The 22662-nt window shown below is 44.9% G+C and overlaps 1 protein-coding gene and 1 long non-coding RNA gene across 7 annotated transcripts in view; one reads left to right on the plus strand and one right to left on the minus strand.

The window, feature by feature from the left end:
* The window catches only part of LOC105856005 (uncharacterized), a 132221-nt gene extending 129780 nt beyond the window's left edge, over positions 1–2441 (minus strand). For 4 of the 5 annotated variants that reach the window (XR_012922093.1, XR_012922091.1, XR_012922094.1 and 1 more), the window contains exon 1: positions 2221–2441. This is a non-coding gene — a long non-coding RNA (uncharacterized LOC105856005). Of the gene's footprint in view, positions 1–1684; positions 2024–2220 lie in introns of those variants that run through there. The other variant, XR_012922092.1, reaches the window with a different exon arrangement.
* VLDLR (very low density lipoprotein receptor) overlaps positions 2436–22662 on the plus strand; it is a 31246-nt gene continuing 11019 nt past the window's right edge. Inside the window, exons 1-4 of one of the 2 annotated variants that reach the window (XM_012737327.3) lie at positions 2436–2677; positions 14830–14949; positions 19311–19433; positions 20822–20944. In XM_012737327.3, the coding sequence (XP_012592781.1) occupies positions 2596–2677; positions 14830–14949; positions 19311–19433; positions 20822–20944 (448 nt within the window). In that variant the 5' untranslated portion in view covers positions 2436–2595. The remainder of the gene's footprint in view (positions 2678–14829; positions 14950–19310; positions 19434–20821; positions 20945–22662) is intronic. The other variant, XM_012737349.3, reaches the window with a different exon arrangement.

A 22662-nucleotide genomic window follows, 5' to 3' on the forward strand; every position in this document is an offset into this window, starting at 1 on the left:
ACATCGATATCCACTTATGATCAATGAATCTTTTTAGCTATTGGTTACTTTCTATCTTAATCAAATATACTCTTCCTTTTGATCTGTTTCTTCTAATAATCAACACGTTGCAGAGAGCTAACTAGTCCTTGAGGCCACAGAGCAATCTGACATTACATAGGTTGGTTTTGTGTTTATTGTATAGGTCAGAAGGCAGGCACAGAGAGGCACAGTGATTTTTCCCAAGTTAACAGCCAATCAGAGGTGGAACCAAAAGTTATGCTTCCTTCAGATTCAACAAAAAAACTACAGGATTGAACACTGAGCTGCAGCTAAGTTCACTAACAGTTTATTTATATCCTTTGGAGGAGAAACAGAAATCACAACACATGTTTGCCAAAGATAAGTCTTATTATACCATATCAATGTTTAGCTTGTAGTGTACATTTATCTCTGAGTAAAATATTAAAATCTAGCCACATAGCTGTTTATTGCTGCTATACCTTTACATACTAATTCCATCCATCCCCTTCTTCTGTAAAATGACACAGCTCATCGGATGTACTTTCAGAACCCCAAGAACATTGATGATCGTGCATCTTTTACCATCACCTCTCAATGACTATTAGGTGACTAACACCGGCATGCATCTTCACTACTAAGTGTCATAAAACAAATTGCAGTTGTTTCACTGTATGTGTGTGTCTGCTGCAGTTTGTATCACCCACATAATAGCACTCAGAACCCCCATCCATGCTTAAGGGTTAAGCCCCTTCACATTTAGCAGTCACAATCTGGATATCCTCTGGCCCCACCACAATGTATGCTGACTCAGAATTCTCTCTCCTCTCTCCCGGGTATAGTAAGTTCCTAAAAAACATCCCATCTGATGGCTAGCCTTGACAAATGCCCAGGAGGATGTAGCTTGGCAGTGCCCACCACTCCTCAGATCACCAATAGAGTCAGAACACGATACTGTTGAAATATGGCAAGTGTGACTCATTCAAGATAAAAACTTATATATTATATATATATAATATCCTTTAATAATGTGAAATAGCTCAGTGTACCCTCCCACTCTGGTTAGATGCTCAACAGACCACAGCAGACAATGCACTTCCACCCGGGCTAAGTGTGCAAGAAAACTGAAGTCCATACAAAGCAAATTATAGGCTCAGGAACTGTCAGGCACAAGACAAGACCAACCCTTTCTAGGAGTCTTGCCTTTGCTTCCTTTTTACTTTAAGTCTTGTAATTGAACGTTACAAAGTATATCAAGGAAAATCAACTTACCGGGTTCCCCACTCCCAAACAAGAAAAGGTTAAGCTTTTAATTACAGGCCCTCAAACTATCATTTTGTGCAATTAGCAATTAACTATAATCGTTGATGAGAAAATGCAAAGCTGCGCTAGCAATTTCCCTACTCCTCATCCCAGACTGGGTTATTTTAGTCTTGTTCTATTAAGAGGACAAGCCACAACCACGGTTCTCTCTCTCTCTCTCTCTCTCTCTTTCTCTCTCTCACACACACACACACACTCTCTTTCACTTAAAGACACATTTAATTTTTAGCAAAATGGCATCTCAGCGTGCGATTGAGACAGGCATCCCGAACCCCACATCAGAGCAGCCCAAACGTTTGTATCCCCTCCTCTTCATCACTTTCTGGGTGGAGCAAGGAGGCCCGAGGAAGATGCTACCTACCAGCCTCTCTTAGGGGCGCAGGAGAGGGTGGTAGAGAGATGCTTGTTGCCCGGGAGCTGCAAGTGCCCCCCAGCTGCGAGCCCCGTTAGTGGGGAGGCGGTGGCAACAGCCGCGATAGTTGCATCAGCGCTAACTGCTGCGGCTGCATTTACTGTTGGCGCTGCCGGGAGGGTACAGTAATGACTGTAGGGAGCGCACAGCTGCCGCGGCGGCAGGTTCCCTGGATCAGGAAATTAGGACAGGCACCGGGGATTGGAGGCGAGGGCGGTGCGTGAGCCAACCAGCGGCCGCCCCGGGCCCCCGTGCGCCTCGGGCGGACGCGCGGAGCTGCCGGGCCCCTGGAGCAGTCCGGGTGGCGGCGACGGCGACGGCCACTGCCACTCACGCACGCTCACACTCGCACACCCCCGGCGCAGGCACCAGGCTGCCCGGCGCGAGAAAGAAGAGCGCGTAGAGGGGAAGGAGGGCTGGAGCCGCCGCGCTCCCCCCACCCCCCAGCTGACCACTCCCCCTCCTTCCCCCTCCCGGCTGCTCACCCCGAGCTCCAGCCGCCGCCAGTCTGGGTGCTCCGCAGCCGGCTCCTCTCGCTTCTGTCTTCTCCTCTGCTCTCGCTCCCCACCCCCCCTCTCCTCTCCTCTCCTCTGCAGCGCCTGCATTATTTTCTGCCCGCAGGCTCGGCTTGCACCGCTGCTGCAGCCCGGGGTGGTGGGTGGTGGGTTGGCTGGTGGGGAGGAGATTGAGCAAGTTGTAGGGGAGGGGGTGCTCTCTTCTTCCCCGCTCCCTTCCCCCCCGACTCCTTCCCCCTCCTTCTCCCCCTTCCCCCTCCCCGCCCCCACCTCCTTCCTCCTTTCCGAAGGGCTGGTAACTTGTTGTGCGGAGCGAGCGGCGGCGGCACCATCCAGGCGGGCACCATGGGCACGTCCGCGCGCTGGGCGCTCTGGCTGCTGCTCGCGCTGTGCTGGGCGCCCCGGGAGAGCGGCGCCACCGGAACCGGTGAGTGAGGACGCGCCCCTCCGCGGGGCACCCGGGCCCAGCCGGGGCTACCGGGGACCCGAGGCGCGGGTCTCCTTTTGCCCACCCCCCTCCTCGAAGGCGCCTCTCCGCTCTCCTCGCCGCCTTCCCCTCCCCACCCTGGTGGCGCCTCTGAGCTGTCAGCGCCGAGGCTAAAGGGAGCGGGCTTGGGGGACAGTGAGGTTCGGGGTGTCCTAAAGCCTCACCTGAACTAGTCTTCATTCCCTCACACCCCTTCCCCCAAAGCCACTGCTTTGCCTCGTTCTTTCTCCCCGTTGACAGTGACTGGGGAATGTGAGCTCCGAGCCGTGGAACAATGGTTCTGCCGCCTCTGCCGGGCGGAGCGTTGGGAAGCAGGCAGAGGGCCGAGACGTGCGCGGCGGCCCGGGGCGCGCCCCTCGGGTCTCGGGGAGGCTGGGAGCGGACGGTGGGCGCCTCGGGGACGCGGGGCGCCAGGTGCGGGCCGGGGCGGGCGGTCCTCCCGCGGCCGTGAGCGGGCGCACGTTCGGTGGGCGGCAGCCGGGAGGCTCCGCGGAGCCGGGAGAAGTGCGCAGCCTGCGCTCCCGGACTGCGACTCCCGGGGCGCCGGCCTGTCTGTCCGGCGTGCAGGTGAGGGGAGGAGTGTGGCTTTAAACGGGACTCCCCTCCTGAGCGCTTCTCCCCCCCCCCGCTCTTTCCCACCCCCGGCCACACTCGGACACCGCTCGGGTCTCCCGCGTGGCTGAACCGGGAGGGGAGCGGAACGCAGACTTAACCAGGTTAGTTTGCCGATCCCTGTCCCCGTGACGTTTCCTCGGGAGGAACTGAGTCCTAATCTAGCGAGTGTAATTAGCCTTCATTCTAAACAATAGATCAAAGGAGCAGCGCGAGAGCGGGCGCGCGGCTGGGTCTCGCCGGGGAGGGCGGCGGGGACGCTGGTCGAGGCCCCGGGGCGCGCCGCGCTGGGCCTGGGGGCCCGACCCGTCTGCAGCCACTCTCCCGCTGCGAGCCCGGAACTTTCCCAGGCTGGCGGCTGGAAGCCCTGCTAAGAGGGTTCGCTCAGAATGCTGGCGGGTCCCAAAAGTGATCTCAAGACGTGACACCTAGGGGCTCGCTTGCCAGCTCGAGGGACCTGGGACGGGAGGCTGCCCCAGCCCTAAATACTCCGACAGTCCCCAGCTCCTGTCGCCCGGTGGCTCGGGAGGCCCGCCTGCCTCCAGTCACGTGTCTCCTCGGGAGAGAGCAAACTTTCAAGTATGTGGTCAAGAAGCCTCTCGGGCAATACTTGGGCTTTTTAAGCCTGCGAGTGCAGTGCTCCCTGCCCTTTAGTTCCGACCGTCCGGAGCGTGCGAAGCTGGGACTGGCCTTTCTGCCCTCTGCGATTGGCTGGCGGTCCGATCACGTCCAGCTCGGTCACGTGGCCCCGCGGGCTCGTCGTTTAGCAGCCTGAGAAGTGTTATCTTCAAGGGAAAGTAAAAGACCCGACAGGCTCCAACGGGCTGTTGTCTAAAATGCCTTCTCCTGCCTGGGCTCTTGGGAGAAGACGAGCGTGTGCAGTGAAGACGGGATCCGATGTTGAACAAGCCCGAGAGGCTAGGAAAGCCCTGCTTTACAAGAGTTTTCAGACGCTAGCATTAATCATTAATGGACACGAGTAATACTAACTTAGTAAGCGATTTGTCCAGACAGTGCCGTGACTCGCATTATGCTTTTTGGGACATTTGCAAAACAGAGGCAGATCATAAACTGATGATTATCTAGCGAGGTGGGAGAAAAGTTTCATTTTTGCTGCATGTCCTTTCATAGTCTTGGAATTCAAGGTATAATAACTTTCCATTCGAGGTTAACTTTACCCTGTAGAATGCTAGGAATGCACCTAAACTGTTGAGATGAGTTAGCCAAAGCCCTGTGTTCAGCTTGTATCAGGCAGGTGAGGATCTTCTTTGTTTGCTCCCCTTTGTCACGTGTGAAATATGTGACGTGCCCTGAACAGTGGAAGACAGAGAAGCCCATGCAGATTCTTCAAAGGCAAGGAGGCAGTTCTTTAGGAACTGGAGGAAATGTGGAGTTGGCTGAAGCAGATATTAACTCTAAGCCAACTGAGCCTGGCTGCTCTCTTAAGCCTGGCTTCTGTCTTACGTTCAGAGTCACAGGGCATGTGGACTGACTTTCTGGCCCGGAACTTTTACACTTACTCTTTCCACCCTCACATGGTGCTGGTCCAAAACTGTAAGATAGAGCAAGTGTGCACCCAGACTCTGACAAGGAACTTAAGGCTAACAAGAGGAGTTAGTATACCTGATTGTAAAAGACCTGAGGGTTCTTGGACATTTTCCTCCAGCCTAGGTAGTCGAGATTAAGATCTGGGCTGCCATATATCCTTTAATGTCAGAGTCTAGAAGAACTAGGGTTTTGTGAGAGCTAATCAGATATAGCTAGCAACTAGCAAAAGAGTAGAAAGAAACTTGTCCTGTTGGGAGTGGGTTGGCGTTAGCGGTAGTACCAATAGATCTGGAGGTAGGAAACTGGAAGACAAGGGGAAAATAAACCTGACTTATCCAGATAACACCAAAGGAAGGGATGATGATGGTAATCCTTATCAAAAACTGAGCATGTTAACAAGAACCCTTTAAAGGAAGGTCACCAGACAAGCCCTCATTGGCAATGGCAGCTTCTTGAAGTGTTGGAGGGCTTTTGTTCCCTAAATCACCCTCTTGCCCATTTCATGTGGCCTTTTGATTCTTTGCTTTTATTACCTGCATCCCCAGGTACCTAAAGCATGTACAAAGGTCAAGTTCGATAGAGCTGAAACATGTTAAAATTTCAGTACAAACTGTATATTCAAATGCTAAACATTGCTAGCAAAGGTGACAGCCTCCATGCTCAGAAGAAGTGAAGACCTGATCCAGGTGTTTCTACTTTTTGTGAAATTGAGTAATCATAAGCTTGTCTTCACTTGAGTAGTTTTATTACAATTCTGGAAGAGGTGAAAAGTAGTTACAAGCCCCTTCTGTTCCAGGGGGGATATCAAACTAAGACTTAACAGGAACTCCTAGAATAAAACATGGCCATAAGGTCAAGGGAACAGTTAGTAGCCAGCCATATGGCTTCAGGTTTTGATCCAAAATCCAGAAGACTTGGCACACAGCCTAAGAATACAGATAATTCAGATTAAATATCCAGACCATTTTCTATTTCCCACAGAATGTAAAGTTTTTCTTTTCAGTAGAGCGCATAGTGATTAAATTGAGGCAGTTGCCTACATGACTTCAAGTCATGGTTACATTCACCTTGGATACTGACCTTCCTTTGGAAAGCCAGCTTCACATACTAGCCTGTAAGAGATTCAGTGTGTTAAAAGGCTATGATAAGGTCTATAATGATGCTCATCGTAAAGGTGCCTGCCTTAGGAGAGCTGCTCATGGTGGGCTGACACAGCTGCCCTCCACATGGTTAGTTGATACATTCAAAATTGCTTAGCTTTTTCCCTTATAAATTAATCTCAAGAAAATAGTGACACCACAGCATGACAGACTACTTTCAAAGCAAACAGTCCAAAAATACCTTCTGCTGAGGCTGTGGGTAAGATGTACTTGCTGAGCAGAAGTAAGTGGTCCAGGGATAATGTTTCCCCTAGCTGAAGAGTTTTTGGCTAAGACTTAACAGGAAGTCCACATTTAGTCCACATCTGAGGACTGATGGCTTTTCTAAGGACAAGGGGCAGAATATGACAAGGTTGAAAAGCATCTGACTTTGTAAGTGAAAATCAACTCAATTTTACTCTGTGCACTTTCCAATCTACATCAGCGTCTCTTCGCTAAGTTCTTCGTTGTCTTGCAACATAAACTCTAAACATTGTAAATACCACTTAGACATGCTAACTGTACTACAGGAACCAAACGAGATGGCAGGAGATATAGGTTGAGTATCCCTTATCCAAAATTATTGATCCAGACATGTTTTGTGGATTTGGGATTTTTTTTCAGGTTTGGAATACTTACATATACATAATGCAGTATCTTGGGGATGGGATCCAAGTCTAAACATGATATTTATTTATATTTCACATATACTTTATAAACATAGCATGAAGGTAATTTTATACAATATTTGATATTTATTTATATTTCACATATACTTTATAAACATAGCATGAAGGTAATTTTATACAATATTTGTAATAATTTTATGCATGAAACAAAGTTTTGACTATGTTTTGATTGCATTTTGACTGTGACCCACCACATGAGCTCAAATGTGGAATGTTCTACTTGTGTCGTCATGTCAGCATTCAAAAAGTTTTGTATTTTGGAAATTTTCATTAAAATTTCATTTTGGATTTTTGCATTAATAATATTCAACCCATGCCTTAAGTTTAGCACTTGTCCCTTTGCATGAAGCTCCTATGAAAACTTGGGCCTATTAGTTATTTTTGAGGCTGTAAATTAAGAAAAACAGTGGCTGCTAGGTGCTGTGAGAGTAATTATAGAAATGGTGGTGCATGCCTGTAGTCCCAGCTACTTGGGAGGCTGAGACAGGAGGATCGCTTGAGCCCAGGAGTTTGAGGTTGCTGTGAGCTAGGCAGACGCCACGGCACTCACTCTAGCTTGAGCAACAGAGGGAGACTCTGTCTCAAAAAAAAAAAAAAGGCCTTCTGGGTTGTGGCTGATTTTGCCACCTCAGGGTATCTGGGTGGGAGCCGCTGGCTAGTAGCCAGGTAAGGGAGATGAGATAAAGCCTTGTTAATAGACAGTGTTTGCAAGTTACTTCACTTGTTATAACTCAGTATTACCCCCAAATACTGTGAGTAAACAGGGTTCCTATTTTAGACTGCCTCTTATCTTTCATTTTCTTAAGAAAGCCTTCCCAAGATCTGAGTTACGAATGGATCCATAGGTTAACTATGTAGGTTGCAGATTGCAGCCAGTCATCTTTGTACATCTGCTTGAAACCACTTAAAGTACCTCTCCTGAGCACCTACCATATGGCACCAGGCATGAGGGACACAGTGACCATAGCATTGGTCCCTTCCTTCATGGCATTTAATCTAGTGGGGCAGCCAAACTGGGAAATCAATAATCCAAAGACAGCCTGGAATAGAAGCTCTGAGCAGGAGTGAGCAGATCTAGTGTTTAAGACTTAATCATAAAGGAGGCAGATAGCAGCTGAAGATTGCTGGAGTTCTCACTTGCAACATGGGTTATAGCTTATGAAGCTTTCCTAAAATCACCAAGAATTTAGACTTTCATATGGCAAAGCCAGAAACTATTTCCATCTCTGCAGATGATCTTACAAAAGTGATGTGATTCAAGCAACCATGGGTTGCTGCCAACATTACCAAAGAGCATTAAAACATGTCAGAAGTGAAATCTGGGTCTGACGTATCAAACTCTTAACCTTACCAGTTAGCCGCTGCTGTCAGAACTGCTCTACTGACATGGAAATGAGGCCAACATACCCACACTGACACACTCATTCTGATGGACAAGAGTGGAAAGACGCGCTGTTTTTAAATGAAAAAGTGCTATAAATATGAGGTGAACATACCCCCATAGGCATAGGGAACAAGAGCCTTTTACAGTCTTTCAAAGTGTTCTAGCTAGTAAAACAACTGGTCACACTTAGTTTCAATTTCAGAAAAGCTGGGAAGAATGTTTTGACAAAAGTCTCTAGTTCAGATCAGCTTTATTAGTGAACCAATACAGCAACTCATACATGCAAGACTACTAACTAGTGCTCAGAGAATCTTTGGAGGTCAGTCCCCAGGTCCTGAATGACAAAGAATAAATTGCAGCCTTGCCTTAGGGGATCTCTGTGTCTCAAGGTGGAAACCGGTAGCTAAATGCATTACAGTGCATAATGGCTGTGTGACAGGGACAAGGAGAAAGTAGCCAGACCATGCCTACCTCTGCCAAAAAAGGCACCGAGGTCCTCCTGTTGGGTAAGTGAACAGGGGTAACATGAGCAAACCCCCAGACGAAGCAGCCACACAGGAGGGCAAAGGCATGGGGAGGGAGGTGAGGGCGTCCCGTTGGAGTTGTTATCTAAGCCAGTATAACCTGAGTAGATGGTGGTGGCCGCAGACAGGGAGAAGTCTAAGGAAAATTGGTAGGGAATTTACACTCAATCCTGGAGACAGTGGGAAACCAGGAAGTGACCCCATCCTAGGCAATTCTGACCATTCTAGGTTGCTTGAATGAATCACCATCTTGGTTTGGGCAGAGAATGGGGCAGCCTGGAGGCAAATAAACAAGAGACTTACATTTAGAGTAAGTGAAAGATGAGGACTTGAATGGCCAAATGAGGAGCTTGATGGCCAAATGTCAGGGTAGTGGCCACTCTGGGCTCACTTTTGGACTACTGATTTAGAGTAAGTGATGGACCAGTCAAAGACAGAGTACACAGGAAAGGGAAGACAGATTTAGAAGAACCTCTTTATCGTACATGCCTATATAGGCATCCAAATAAATTTTACCTACATAGTGGGCTCAAGGGCTTTGCTCAGGTTGTCACCATCATGTCTGTTGTAAGAGATTGGCATTTATTTCCTATGCCCATCCAGGGATATGCATGAGGGCACATGGAGGTTAATGTTTGATAGTATGTCGTAACACTCTGAAAATAGCCACTTCCATTATGGGTAGAATTATGGATTCTTAACCTTAGTGCAGTGATTCTCAAAGTATGGTCTAAAACTAGCAGTGTCAAAATTAACTCCTTAGAAATGCAAACTTAGGCCCACCCTAAACTTACTGAATCAGTATCTCTGGGCCAGGCCCCAGCATGGTGGGTTTTAATAAGCCTTTGAGGGAATTCTGATGCATACCTAGAACTTGAGGACAACTGACTTAGTTTGCCACCCACAGAAGCCAACTTCCAAGTATATCAGGTGGAGGGCCTTTGCTCTGACTTGACCAGTGTGCCCTAGACAAGAAAACTAAGAGCCATAGCCCTTCTGGAAGAAGACCCACTGAGGAAATCCCAGCAGCATTTTTTTTTTTTAATTAGAATGAGGAAGGGGGAAGCTCAAGGCTCTGTCTCAACAATAAGGCTGTATTATGAGAGTTTGTCTTGACAAATAAAAACACCTACTTAATTGGATTAATTGAAGCTGGCTCCTTACCTAAATTCAAAGTCAACAGAATATTCTAGAAACACATAGTCCTGAGTTGGGCCCTCTACTTTATCTGATTGCTCAGTAGCACAGTATCTGGAGCCAGAGTGCCTGGGTTCAAATCCTAGCTCTGCCCAGGGTAATGATCTTGGGCAAGTTACTGTACTTCCCTTCTCTGAACAGGTTTCCTAATCCATAAAAGGTGAATAATAGTGCCAACCATAGAGGATTGAGAATTTTAAAAGTTAAGAGACATGAAGTCTTAGGACAATGCTGGGCCAACCACAAAAAACATCTACTTATTTATCCATGATTTTTAAGATCGTCTCAATCCAATATAAAGGGAAAAACTGACAGTTGTCAACTGCACTTATGTCAGTGATCAGAAGAATCAACCTACCTATTTAACAGCATTTAGTGGCCCCCAGACTGGTTCTTACAGCGCTTCGGAGGCTGACTTTAAGGCCAGAACATAACCTTTATGCTTGACAGCTCAGAACCTCTCCCTTGGCACCTACGTTGCGGTACTTTGCCTCTTATGAACCGCCTTCCTCCTAGGAAAACTTCTTTGCTGACTCAGAAATCTGCTTGTCCTAAAAGGAGTTTTAGCCTATGAATAGAAAGATAGGCATTAAAGTGGCAGGCAGTAGAAGTGAACTAGACTAAAAATAAATGCCCTTGGTGGCACCAGAGGTGCCAAAGCAAACAGATGGAAGAAATTCCAGCAGATGATAGCACCTGTATGCTCAAGCGTTGAGGAAGGGCACGAGAGGTGTAAGTGCTTGGTCCTGGTGGCCCCAGCAGTGTGGCAGCATGGGCCCCTCTGTGCTGCAGGTTGAAGTTTACACTCTGAGCCTGATACTCAGCGACACCGTCTCTCTATTTCTGGGCATGCATGTTGGAGCGCTCCTGCCACGGCGCTGCTCAGAGCCCCGCAGGGAAATGTGTAGCCCATCTTGAAGGCTCGGTATGTGCTGTAAGGTCTGTGCAGTTTTTTTCACTGAAGCTTACGTATTGTTCTCCCGTATTAACCCTTGCAGGGACAATTAGACAACAGCAGGCTGACTTCCATATGCATTAAAAACCCTGAGTTTCTTGGAGCCAGTGAACTGCCAACATGTCTGGGTAGCAACGTTAACAATTTAGGTAAGCAAGGCTCCTGGGACATGGGCGCCTTGACGTAAGTTTGCGTAGTCTGATTCCATCTCTATAAGTGACAGTAAAAGCGAATAATTCTTCGACACTTTGGGAATTCGTTCATTACAAATTTATATAGCCACATAAGTGAGTAGGCACAAGTGACTTCCAACCCCTTGACCCAAAGGAGCAGAAGTATTCATTCTAAATATCACAGCTAGAAGGAAAGCTAGACAGCTTCGTTTCTTTTAAAGCAATAGAACCCTTTTCTAATTCTTACACAGAAATCTAATGTTCGAAAGAAAGCCTTCTTGGTTGAGACAGGTAGAACACACAGGGCCCCTGCTGTTGTGGCCTTTTCCCCCACTTCACCCACCCCTCTGGCCATTAGCCATTCATGTGAAATCCCATGGCTTTGAGGCTACCTGTTAAAAATTGCATTTTACCCCAATTTCTCATCTTTCTGAGCAGGCAGACCCTGGGATAAGTAACTACCGCTTCTCCTTCCAAGGTTATTTTTTGAGGTGTTATCGGCTTCAGCTTTAATCTAAGAATTAAAAGAACCTCAGGTGTAGATGATTTCAAGCTCAACTTGTTCGCTTTATGAAAGTATAATACCAAACCCGAGACTTAACTTTCATGGATGGAAATAGACTACAGGTTCACAATCCTGTAATCCCCAGAGCTTCGGGAACCAAAAGCTCCTTAACTCATTTGGTGCTCTCCGTTCTGGAGCAGTGTATAGCAGCTGTCCCGGTTGAGCACTAGAGGTGGAAAGGCAGAACCTTTTTAAAACTTGAACAGAAAACTTAAAGTGTTGCGATCAGATGACTGGGCGCTCAGCATTCGATTTAGTGTCTGAGTTCTCCTTTGCAGAGAGCAGAGAATTAAACAAAACGAGGGAGCGTGTTCTGCCCAGTAGCAATCTCTCAAAACAAAGTGCTTAGGAAACTAAGAGGAATAGCCATAAAGCTTAAGGTCTTTATTTGCCTCTCTTTAAAGGGTCCTTTATAAAGCCAGCTTCCCTTCCCACCCCCACCCCATCTCGCTCTTTTCAGCAAGCGGGATGTTTCAGCAGTTCGTTGTACTCCTAACGCTAGTGGCTTCTCTGATGGAGTGTCTGAGCCTGTGCTGGCAAAACACAGCTTTATGACAATCGGGCAGAAGCTTCGGTGAGGTGGAAATATCAGGGATAAGAAAAAGTAAAAATGAAACTCCTTTTTATCTTAGGATATTTTCTTTTTCTTTTTTTTTTTTTTTTTTTTTTTTTTTCTTTTTTTGAGACAGAGTCTCACTTTGTTGCCCAGGCTAGAGTGAGTGCCATGGCGTCAGCCTAGCTCACAGCAACCTCACACTCCTGGGCTCAAGCAATCCTCCTGCCTCAGCCTCCTGAGTAGCTGGGACTACAGGCTTGCGCCACCATGCCCGGCTAATTTTTTTCTGTATATATTAGTTGGCCAATTAATTTCTTTCTATTTATAGTAGAGATGGGGTCTCACTCTTGCTCAGGCTGGTTTCGAACTCCTGACCTTGAGCAATCCTCCCGCCTCGGCCTCCCAGAGAGCTAGGATTACAGGCGAGAGCCACTGCGCCCGGCCTGTCTTAGGATATTTTCTTAGTAGAAATTGCTGTATCTGTCCTGAGCCTACTCAGTATGGACTCTCGAGGCAGAGTTGCCAGGATTTTAATACAATTTATGACTGTGGATGGCTTGTATGCTACAGCTAAATCCAGAGACCCTCTTCAAGGTGACAGTGGACTAAATATCAGCCTCAGGAAGCTGTATGCCCGTATTTCGTCCCAGGCCAGTTTGGATGTTTATGAAATCTGCAGCTTCTAAACTCATTTTGAAGGAGGTCTTCTTTCGGGTACCTAACCCTGAAGTGAAAAACCATCTTTGGACATCTATGTTTAGGTCCCCATCCAAGTCCGATTACAAGTTTCCTGTTTTGACTCTGTAGATATCAATGTTTTTATCTTGTTTTGACTTAACAACTTTTGGTAACTAAAACATTAAAAAAAAAAAATTCAGAGCCTTTCAGCCTTTACTGTATCCTAACTGAAACCTCTTTTTCCCCAAGTATATTTATACCTACCTATGTTCTCTGACTACAAATTGTTCTTTTTCTAGTGAAGTACTCAAAAAGAAGATTCTTACCACTCTCACCATCCTCAAAAGTAGTAAAGTTATAAAACTACAGCAAATAGCCCCTAGAACATGTCCCCCTAGCAGTGAGAATATAGAAACTATATTGAGAATCCAGTGGTAATGGGGTGGGGGGTGGGGGGGAAGCAGCTAGGTACCTCGTACTGACTTTAGCAGCATCAAAATGAACAGGTGATGCTTCCTGACAACAATCTCTTCCCTCCTCTTGTTCCCCTTCTAAATCCCTAGTATCATACAACCAATAAAATATTGGTAAGTGGAATGGATAAGTATTATGAAATGTAGGTAAGAAGTGTCATTCAGCCATACTGCTTTGTAGCTGGGTCCTGCTTTAACTAGACTCTTAAGAACAGAGTCTTTAAAGAACACAGTTTTTTTAAACAATATATTTAATATGTAAGAATGTAACTACACCCATACGTAATCTTGACTTGGGCCAAATTTTGATCGCCCAGCGAATTAGTCACAAAGCACAGAATGCTCCCAGACAGCAGGGAGTAGCTGACACTAAGGAGACCAACTAGAGTATTGTGTGCATAACACAAGCGTTCCAGTCTGTGCTTGTCGCTGTAGTATCAGTTCTTACGCCAGCATGCCACAGCTGCAAATGCTGAAAGGTGGCAGGAAATCGGAAGGCTTTCTGCTTGGAAACCTCTCTTAAGTAATTTGCATGGACTATATGATTCCACTGGTTTTCTCAAATATTTGCAGCATATTTGCTTTAAGTGACCAGATCTGTAACCTTTTTTAGAGAGTGCATCCTCCAAAAGGACAGAACTGCTAATGATAGGAATCACCTGCATATTAGTTGTCCCATGCCAGGCAAAAAACTAAGTACCTTACTTAACAAGTCTTAGTTCATGCCATTATGTAAATTAAATATTGGTACATTCGGCATAGGAAAAATGAGGTTCAGAGAAATAGAATCCAGGTCTATGGCACTACCTCATTTTCCTTTTCTCTCATCACTAAATGAGAAATGCTCTGCCTTTGCCTCTTAACTATACTTTCTTGTTACTTTTATCTTATCTTGGAGCTGTTTTGTAAACATGTGCTTTTTGCAATTAGACCTCAATTTCTAAGATGAGGAACCATATATTAAACCTCTGTTTTTACCCTCTTCTTGCTGCCCTTTCTAAATCTCCTTTACTTTGCCTACAATAGGAACATTATTCATGAATTATCATAGTATGGATGTGGGCAAGAAATGCCATTAAAGGATCAGGATTTGGCTGTGTGACTGTAGCCACACAAATGGCTTACACAAATGAGAGAAATGAGCCCAGGGTGCAGATGTGATGTCCCTTGCGGTGTCTGGACAATCCAGGTTCCTTCTGTTTTGGTCTGTCTCCATTTGCCCAAGATCACTCTTCCAGCCCCCATGCCCAGTTTTTAGGAAACAGAAAGGAATAAAGGGAAGGAAAATGGATCCTCTGTCCTTTTAATGTTTCGTAAAAGCCGTATATACCATTTCCGTTTCGTTAGCCAGAACTTAGCCCCTTGGCTGTGCCCCACCGCAAGAGAGGCTGAGCGATCTAGTGTTTTGGCTCAGCATGCGCCCAGCCAAGAAGTCAGTCACTGCCCCAGACCCACCCAGCTCTGGCCCCTAGCATGTCGCAGCCTGCTGAGGCTGCAGCTATCCCCAGAGAGCCCCTGTCCGTGGGTTTTGGGTAACTTGCATCTCTAACTTACCACCCGTCTGTCATCGTTTTGCTTAGTGTTCCCTTCTGATTCTAGGGAGAAAAGCCAAATGCGAACCCTCCCAATTCCAGTGCACGAACGGCCGCTGTATTACTCTGTTGTGGAAATGTGATGGGGACGAAGACTGTGTTGATGGCAGTGACGAGAAGAACTGTGGTAAGTAAAGAGTTCAATGATCCCACTTGCCATCTCATTTGGACTTACGCATTTTATTAAAATCGGATGATGCTGTCTTAAGTTTCTACAAATGTATTGAGATTTTGAAAATAAAATCCACTCCTAACAATTGCTTTGAACCAAAGTCCAAACAATCTGAACTTCCCTGTCTAAATGAATATAATTGAATATTTAACATGGGGTTATCAACTTGAGTATGGAGTGTTGAAGACAGGGTGGATTTCCTTTTAAATGACAGGACTCAGTATAGCTTTGATCGGGCAAACGTGGTATAAGGAGGCTGGGGGAAGGGAGAAGAGGACCAAAAATAAAGGCAGATATAAGATTGCTTAGAAGCGACTTTTTTTTTTTCTTCCAATTCTCAAATGGCTCTGATCCCAGAAAAGAAAGAAAAAGTCATGGACATGAGGAAATCCCATAAAGTTTCAGGGGGTTAATTAACCCCTAACATAGAAACTACAAGCCAGCACAGATTAAAGATCAGATAAGGGTTCTTTTTTAATTCTCTGCCTACAATAGTGGCTAATGCTAAAGCATTAGCAGTGCGGAAGACATTCTCTCCCCAAGAGAATGGGGATATAACATCATACCCATCAATCAGCATCTATGAAAAGATCATTGTGAGAAATGCCTATGTATGCATGTCTCATGTCAAGCCAGAACAGCTGAGAAGTACATGTCAAGCTCACATTAGGTACCTTGAATACATGCTGTATTTTGCTTTATGGTCCCTTTGTTTGATGTTGTAAAAATCCTGAAACAATGTTGTATGTGACTATTGGTGCTAGTGTTTTTATTTACCTTTTAAAAGATGTTATATGAAGGGCCAGGCACAGTGGCTCACGCCCGTAATCCTAGCACTGGGGAGGCTGAGACAGGAGGATCACTCGAGGTCAAGAGTTTGAGACCAGCCTGAGCAAGAGAAGACCCCGTCTCTACTAAAAAATAGAAAGAAATTAATTGGCCAACTAAAAATATATAGAAAAAATTAGTCAGGCATGGTAGCACATGCCTGTAGTCCCAGCTACTCAGGAGGCTGAGGCAGAAGGATTGCTTCAGCCTAGGAGTTTGAGGTTGCTGTGAGCTAGGCTAATGCCACAGCACTCTAGCCCGGGCAACGGAGCGAGACTTTATCTCCAAAAAAAAAAAAAATGCTATATGAAGATGTTCACTATGCAAACTAGAAATACAGAAGAAAAGTAGAAGCTAAATGTAGGTTTCATCAACTGCCATCTTGTTATGGCCTTCACTGCTTCTCCATGCATCATTACTGAGATACCATAGAGTGAATATCATGGCAAACATTGTCCTATTCTTGATGTCTCTGAGCAATGTCACAAGTGTTTTCATGCCAATATGCAGATCAATAGCCTCTTTGGAAGTATAGAAAGTCCATTCTGCAGTCTCAGGGAAGAAACTTATATCCAGTCTGAGGACCAAGAAGAGTTGTCTTGTGTAATACTTTTCCAACATTATATAATGTTAAATTTTTCCAACATTTTAAATGTTAAATTTTTCCAACATTTTAACATTCCAGCATTTTAACTCTAAGATGTTAATCTACGCCACAAGACATTGAGTTCCATGCTATTTCTAGGTTACCTAGGTAATTTAATTTCCTCACTAAATATCTCCCTTGAAGGTCCTCACTCTTGTCAACTGTTCTCTTGGTGTAAGTAGCAATTTTTCCCCTATTCTGAACCACATATTTGGCAAAACCCATTGCTTTTCCTTAAAAAATGATTGTTCTCTTTATGTTGTTAAGGTCTTCTTTTACTCTCTGACTAAATCAGTAGGAACTGACCTGGGTCATCTTAGGGCATAATCACTGGCTTTTCCTAAAATAGTCTTTTATAAATACCCTCTACTAGCCACATGGTAGGAGGGTTTGGAAGAGGGAAGGAGGTAGATGTATATTTAATTGAGATTATTTGAGGTGGGAAAAGTTAAATATATTCTTAGCCGGAATTTGTCTCTGCCTTCCAGGTGTGAAAGTAGAGGAGGAAAGTAGAAGCTTGACTCAGGCAAGCTCTGAACGATTACTTGGAGATGTTCCTTTATGGAAGAGAAAAGCTGTCCAATTACTTAAAATTTTCAAAGCCACCTCCTACTTTTCCTGTCTAATCTCTGGCTATAATTTTCAGCAGCGCTCTTTATTTCAGACATGCCAACTACTAGTAGCATATTGAGTCAGCGTGGCCTTAGATGTAATTCCATTGGTCCCATTAACGCATTCTTTTTTGTCAGTCCGAGAGGATTAATCAGTAACTTAAAATACTCTAAGTATGTAACTGCTAATTCTCTTCCTCTGTGTCACATCTAAATATCTATCCCTCTCTCAGGCCTCATCTCAAATATCCTTTCTTTGCTCTCCTAGTCTGAACAGAGGGAAGAGAGAGAACTCTATGGCAATTTGTCCCTATTTATCTTTTGCTCGCTTTGTTACAGACAGCCTTTCATATTCTCATGACATTTTCTTCTTAAAATCATCTGGTCTCTTTATAACCATTTCCCTACTCCTTTTGTTGTAACTTCTGAAGAATATCACAGATTGAATTAACCCCTTGCAGATTCTCTGGCCTCTTCCTCCATGCTCAGGAGAATGGGCCTTAGATAGCACTTAATTCATTAGCACTGGGATTTGAGTATTTTGGTGATTTCAGAAACAGGTGTGAATCTAAGAGCTGACATGACCTTTCTTGTTTCCTCGGCTATTCAATTCAAGGAGATGAATAACATTTTTGGATCATAATAATTTGTCAACCTATCTTGAGTTCTAGAAATTAACTATAATCACTATCTCCCCACTTTAAAATATCTAAGGCTAAACCAGAGTGGTCCAAGGTTAATCTCTAACCTCTGAGAGTTTTAGCTAGGCTAAGCTTAAACCCTTGACTTGATGAAGTCCCTTTCAAATTTTCAGCAAATTGCAGACTTTTAGCTGATTTTCCATCACAGAATAATTGTTAGAGAGGAATGTTTTAAAATGGAAATTCAGGTAGAAAGTATAGGCACATAGGAAGAATATAGTCTGACAAGGATAAACCTAGGGTATACTATGTGGCTATTTTATCAAGACTTTTCCTACTCTCAGATTCCTTTAGGTGTAAGGTGACCAAACTTCTGGTTTGCTTAGGACAGTCCTGATTTATGCTTATCATCTTTGTATAATTAGCAGTGTCCCCTTTCTATTGAGACTGTCCCTATTTGGACAAAAAATTGCATGGTAACCCTAAATACAGGGGAGATGGCCTGCCCTGAGAAGATACCTTGCCTTAGGCTTTTTTAACACTAGCAGTAAGTTATGGATATTAGCACTGGCAGCTTCAATAACTTTTAACTGATTGATGTTAGCCTACCCCTTGGCTAGAAAGGCTAAAATTTTTGCTGCTTGAATTCTAAATATGACCTCTCTTGTTATATATACTGTTTGAGTTTTCTCTCCTTCCTACTAGATAAGTTCCTTTGCCCCAGAAAACGAGTAGGGGTGACAATATTCGGTACTGGGGCTTGGCCTTCTATCTACATATATTGCTAAGACATGCCACTAGAACAGTGTCTTGGTTCAGACTGCTATAACAAAAATACCATAGACTGGGTGGTTTAAACAACAGAAATTTATTTCTCATAGTTCTGGAGGCTGGGAAGTCTAAGATCAAGGTGCCAGTAGATATGATGTCTGGTGAGGGCTCTCTTTCTGGTTTGCAGAGGGCCGTCTGCTCACTGTGTCCTCATGTGGTGGAGAACAGAGAGGACAGAAAGCAAGCTCTCCTTTTTTTTTTTTTATAAGGGCACTAATCCCATTCACGAGGGCTCCACCCTTGTGATGTAATTACCTCCCAAAGGCCCCACCTCTTAATACCATCCACATTGGGGGTTGGGATTGCGAGACACAAATTTTGGGGAGACACAAATATTCAGACCATAGCAAACAGTTGTACTATATGATCCAGTCACAAAACGGAACGTTCGGTCGTTAAACTTATGAAGTAGCTAAATGGCTTAGAAAATAACACATGAAGAGAATGCAAGTGTTACTTCATCTCAACGTTCTAACACAGGCAGGAAGGTAGGTGTATCTATGGGTTGTAAGATAATGGGCAACCTTCGTCTTACCCTGACTTCGGTATTCTCCACGTCTCTCAAATGAGCACCTTCCTCCTCTAAAAAACAGAATGATTTTTGTAAAGTTCTCCTGGACGTTGGCGATTGAGCGCCAACTGTGACCGAGCTTTATTTTTAGAGCCACACGTGCCAAAAATGCAGCTTTAGTCCTCCTGCGAAGATAGGGCTCTTGGGTAAGTGACTTCAACTTTAACCCTTCGAATACACTTTTGTAGTGAAGAAGACATGTGCCGAGTCTGACTTCGTGTGCAACAACGGCCAGTGTGTTCCCAACCGATGGCAGTGTGATGGGGATCCTGACTGTGAAGACGGTTCCGACGAAAGCCCAGAACAGTGCCGTGAGTGTGACTTGCTTTGGACTTGACCTTTTCCAGGCTGTCCTGCGTCTCATAATTCTAAGTACAGCTTAACCTGCTACTCGGTGTTCATTTTTCTTTGCCTGCCTTAAAGTTTTAGGCCAATTGACTCCAAGGTCAGTCAAGTTATTAACAGTTGATCAGTCTCCTTTAAAGAATAAAATCCCTGGTCTAACAAGACTGACATTCTCTTGGGTAGCTTCACTGTTGAATACAAAACACTGAAGCCAGCAGATTTGATTAAGAACTCCTTGACTAGGTGCATAGATTTCAAATGTTTGATAATAATGAATCTGAGCAGATGGTACATTGGTCCTGGAAGCTAAGTCAAGATGTGAGGTTCCCCATAGACCAAGTAGAAGCTTTTAGATGCACAGCTTCTCGTATTATTAAAAAATCTATTACTGAAGGGGTAAAGTAGCTAGTGTTTGGTGATATAGTGACTTTCAACAAACACGCAACCTATAGTTACTGAAGCAGTGATCTTACAGCTTGTTTTTAAATAAGAGAAACTTCTGAGGTATGCAAATATATACCTGTGTTCTTAGGCTGATACTCGGGCAAAAGTCTGCAACCATAGAGGATAATGGTTTTGGATCATATAAATTGAGATTATTTCAATGTCCAGGTAAAGAGAGTCTTGGAGTTCATTTTGAGGGAGGCCTGCTGACACACTGAAAAAGGACTAATGTAAACAAAGTTTAGGTCTGAAATGTGATTATAAAAGAAAATCAAACAGAAAGGAAGATAAGGGTGTTACTTTCAATTTTCTGGACAAGAAGTGAGGGGAGTAATTATACTATTGGTCAAGGCCAGTACATTAAAGACATTCTATAAAGATTCAGCCCCAAGTTTTGGTGGAGGACAAACTGGTAAAGAATCAGGGTATGCCCCTACTTTGCAAAATGTAGATCTAGAGGAGATTGTGAAGGAGGCTTGTGAAGAAATCTAGGCAATGGAAGATTTCGTAAGTGTTCGACCATCTGGCCTTGAATGAAGTTGGAATTAGGTGGCGCTGTGTGAGCGTGCCCACCTGATATCCGAGAGATAAGTAGTGATCTAGGAGCGGGCTGGCCGGTAAACTTGACCATGCCAAATAAAACAAAAGCCAGAGCCAAGCACACCCTGGGACCTTGAGAGAGTGACATGGTCAAGGCCCTCAAATGTGCCACCGTGTAGCAGAGGCTGGCGTGGCTTCTGAGGAGTGGAGCTGGCGAAAAAACTCCCCGGGCTTCAGCTAGTACGTTCGCTGTCACCAGTGTGCCAGGCCCTGAGTTGCAGGTGTTCCCACCTCCAGGCAGCCAGCGCAGGAGCAGCAGCTTTGCGTTGATCCGTTTTGAGGCTCTTTTGAGACTGTATATCGCCAACAGATATGAGAACATGCCGCATAAATGAAATCAGCTGTGGCGCCCGTTCCACTCAGTGCATCCCAGTGTCCTGGAGATGTGATGGTGAAAATGATTGTGACAGTGGAGAAGATGAAGAAAACTGTGGTAAGAAGATCAGTGTTGAGTGGCGTACCCCAAAGACCCTTTTCCTCAAGGAAGGGTGGGTAGGGGAAGCTAACCCAAGCATGAAGATGCACTTACATCGACTCACTTTTCAGTGACTTCACTATCTGCTCAATTCCTTGTCCTTCATTAACTGCCCTAAAACTCTGAAAGACATTCACGTGGGAATTGGCCATCACTTGGTGTTTCTTTTAGGCAAATAGAAATAAGGTAAGTCATTCGAGGCGTTCTATTTAAAAGTAGCTCAGTGAAGCCGCAATCGTGTGGACTTTGTTAGGCCCTTTACTCACTTTGGTTCAATAAAACTGGAAGGTGAGCAGGCTCTCGAACACGTTCGTGGGTCTAAACTAGATTGGCTTATTGGAATAAATTCCTTGAGTATCATACAAGCATTTCTTTGCTTCCAAATTAGATTCTCCCATAACCTTTCCAAAAGTTACACTGGCACAGAAGCACGAATTAACGTCTTGCTCGCAGATACCCAAAGAAAAGTCTACCCAATTTGTGATACCTTTGTCTCTCGTTATGGTTCTTATCTCTGAAAGCTAACTCCATTTCCTATTCTTACATGTTTCTGGTCTTGGAAAATCTATAATAAAATACTACATGTCAAAGGTGAGGCCCTGGGAAAATCTCTAGGTTGAGCAAACATTGCTTTGAATCTTCTTTCAAGCTACCGCCCCTTTTATAGAGCCTCTACAACAGGGGTCCTCAAACTTTTTAAACGGGGGGCCAGTTCACTGTCCCTCAGACCACTGGAGAGTGTGCACTGTGGTCCCAGGATGAGTTGGCTGCTAAGCAGGACAGGCAGCGGCAGCAAAAACACCGGGAGGGCCGCGCGCCGTAGTTTGAGGACGCCTGCTCTACAACCTACAGCTCCCTGGTCTGACACGTGCAAGCTTCGCAATGTAGTAGTATACAAGGAGCTCAGGGCACTTACAGTTGAAACACTAGTATTGTGTGTAAAAGTCACCTTCTGAGGTCAATACCACTGCACCTAGTCCAATGAGTTTTAGTGTTCGATCCTAGATTTGAACTTTATGTATTGGTAAGCCCCGGAGCTGCCAAGTGTTTCCCTCATAAATCTAGATTTGGCTTCCCAAGAGAGTCGTGGTCTCTATTCTAATTACCACCAAATTGTGACCTTAATATGTTTGGCAGGAATTTAAGTCAACATACAAACTGGCTAGTATGAGTAGCTTATCGTGATTCTAGCCCTGGCAGTGACTTTTAAAAATTGAGTGTTGCAGACGCGTTATTCCTGATCCTCATTTAAAAGACCAGAAGAGAAGGAACCATGTATGGTGGTATGTGGTTCACTTCTTCGTGGTGATGTCTTAAAGCTCGATGTGAGCATGACCTTGCCTGTTTCCATACTGCGTGGTATTCTCAGCCAGTGGTGCGATCTGGCCTGACAAGCAGTATGTTGATTCAAGGATAACTCAGTCTTCTGCCTTCCAAAATGACATCCCCTATTACATTTATTGATCACTGTCCCTGTAGAGTCAATTGTGATTCTCATCTCAAATTTATTTCTAGTCTTCAGCTGTTTTCTCGATCCTTTATTTCTGTTCTTATTCATAGTGTGCCTGCATTGTTTTTATACGACGAGACTGTTTCCTCATATTTCAGGAACTTGTTCTTGATTTAACTCCACGTTAGCTTTTAAGTTAAGCTAGGAAGCTGGGATTAATGATCAG

Source organism: Microcebus murinus, chromosome 12 (genome assembly GCF_040939455.1).
Source record: "Microcebus murinus isolate Inina chromosome 12, M.murinus_Inina_mat1.0, whole genome shotgun sequence".
NCBI lineage: Eukaryota > Metazoa > Chordata > Mammalia > Primates > Cheirogaleidae > Microcebus > Microcebus murinus.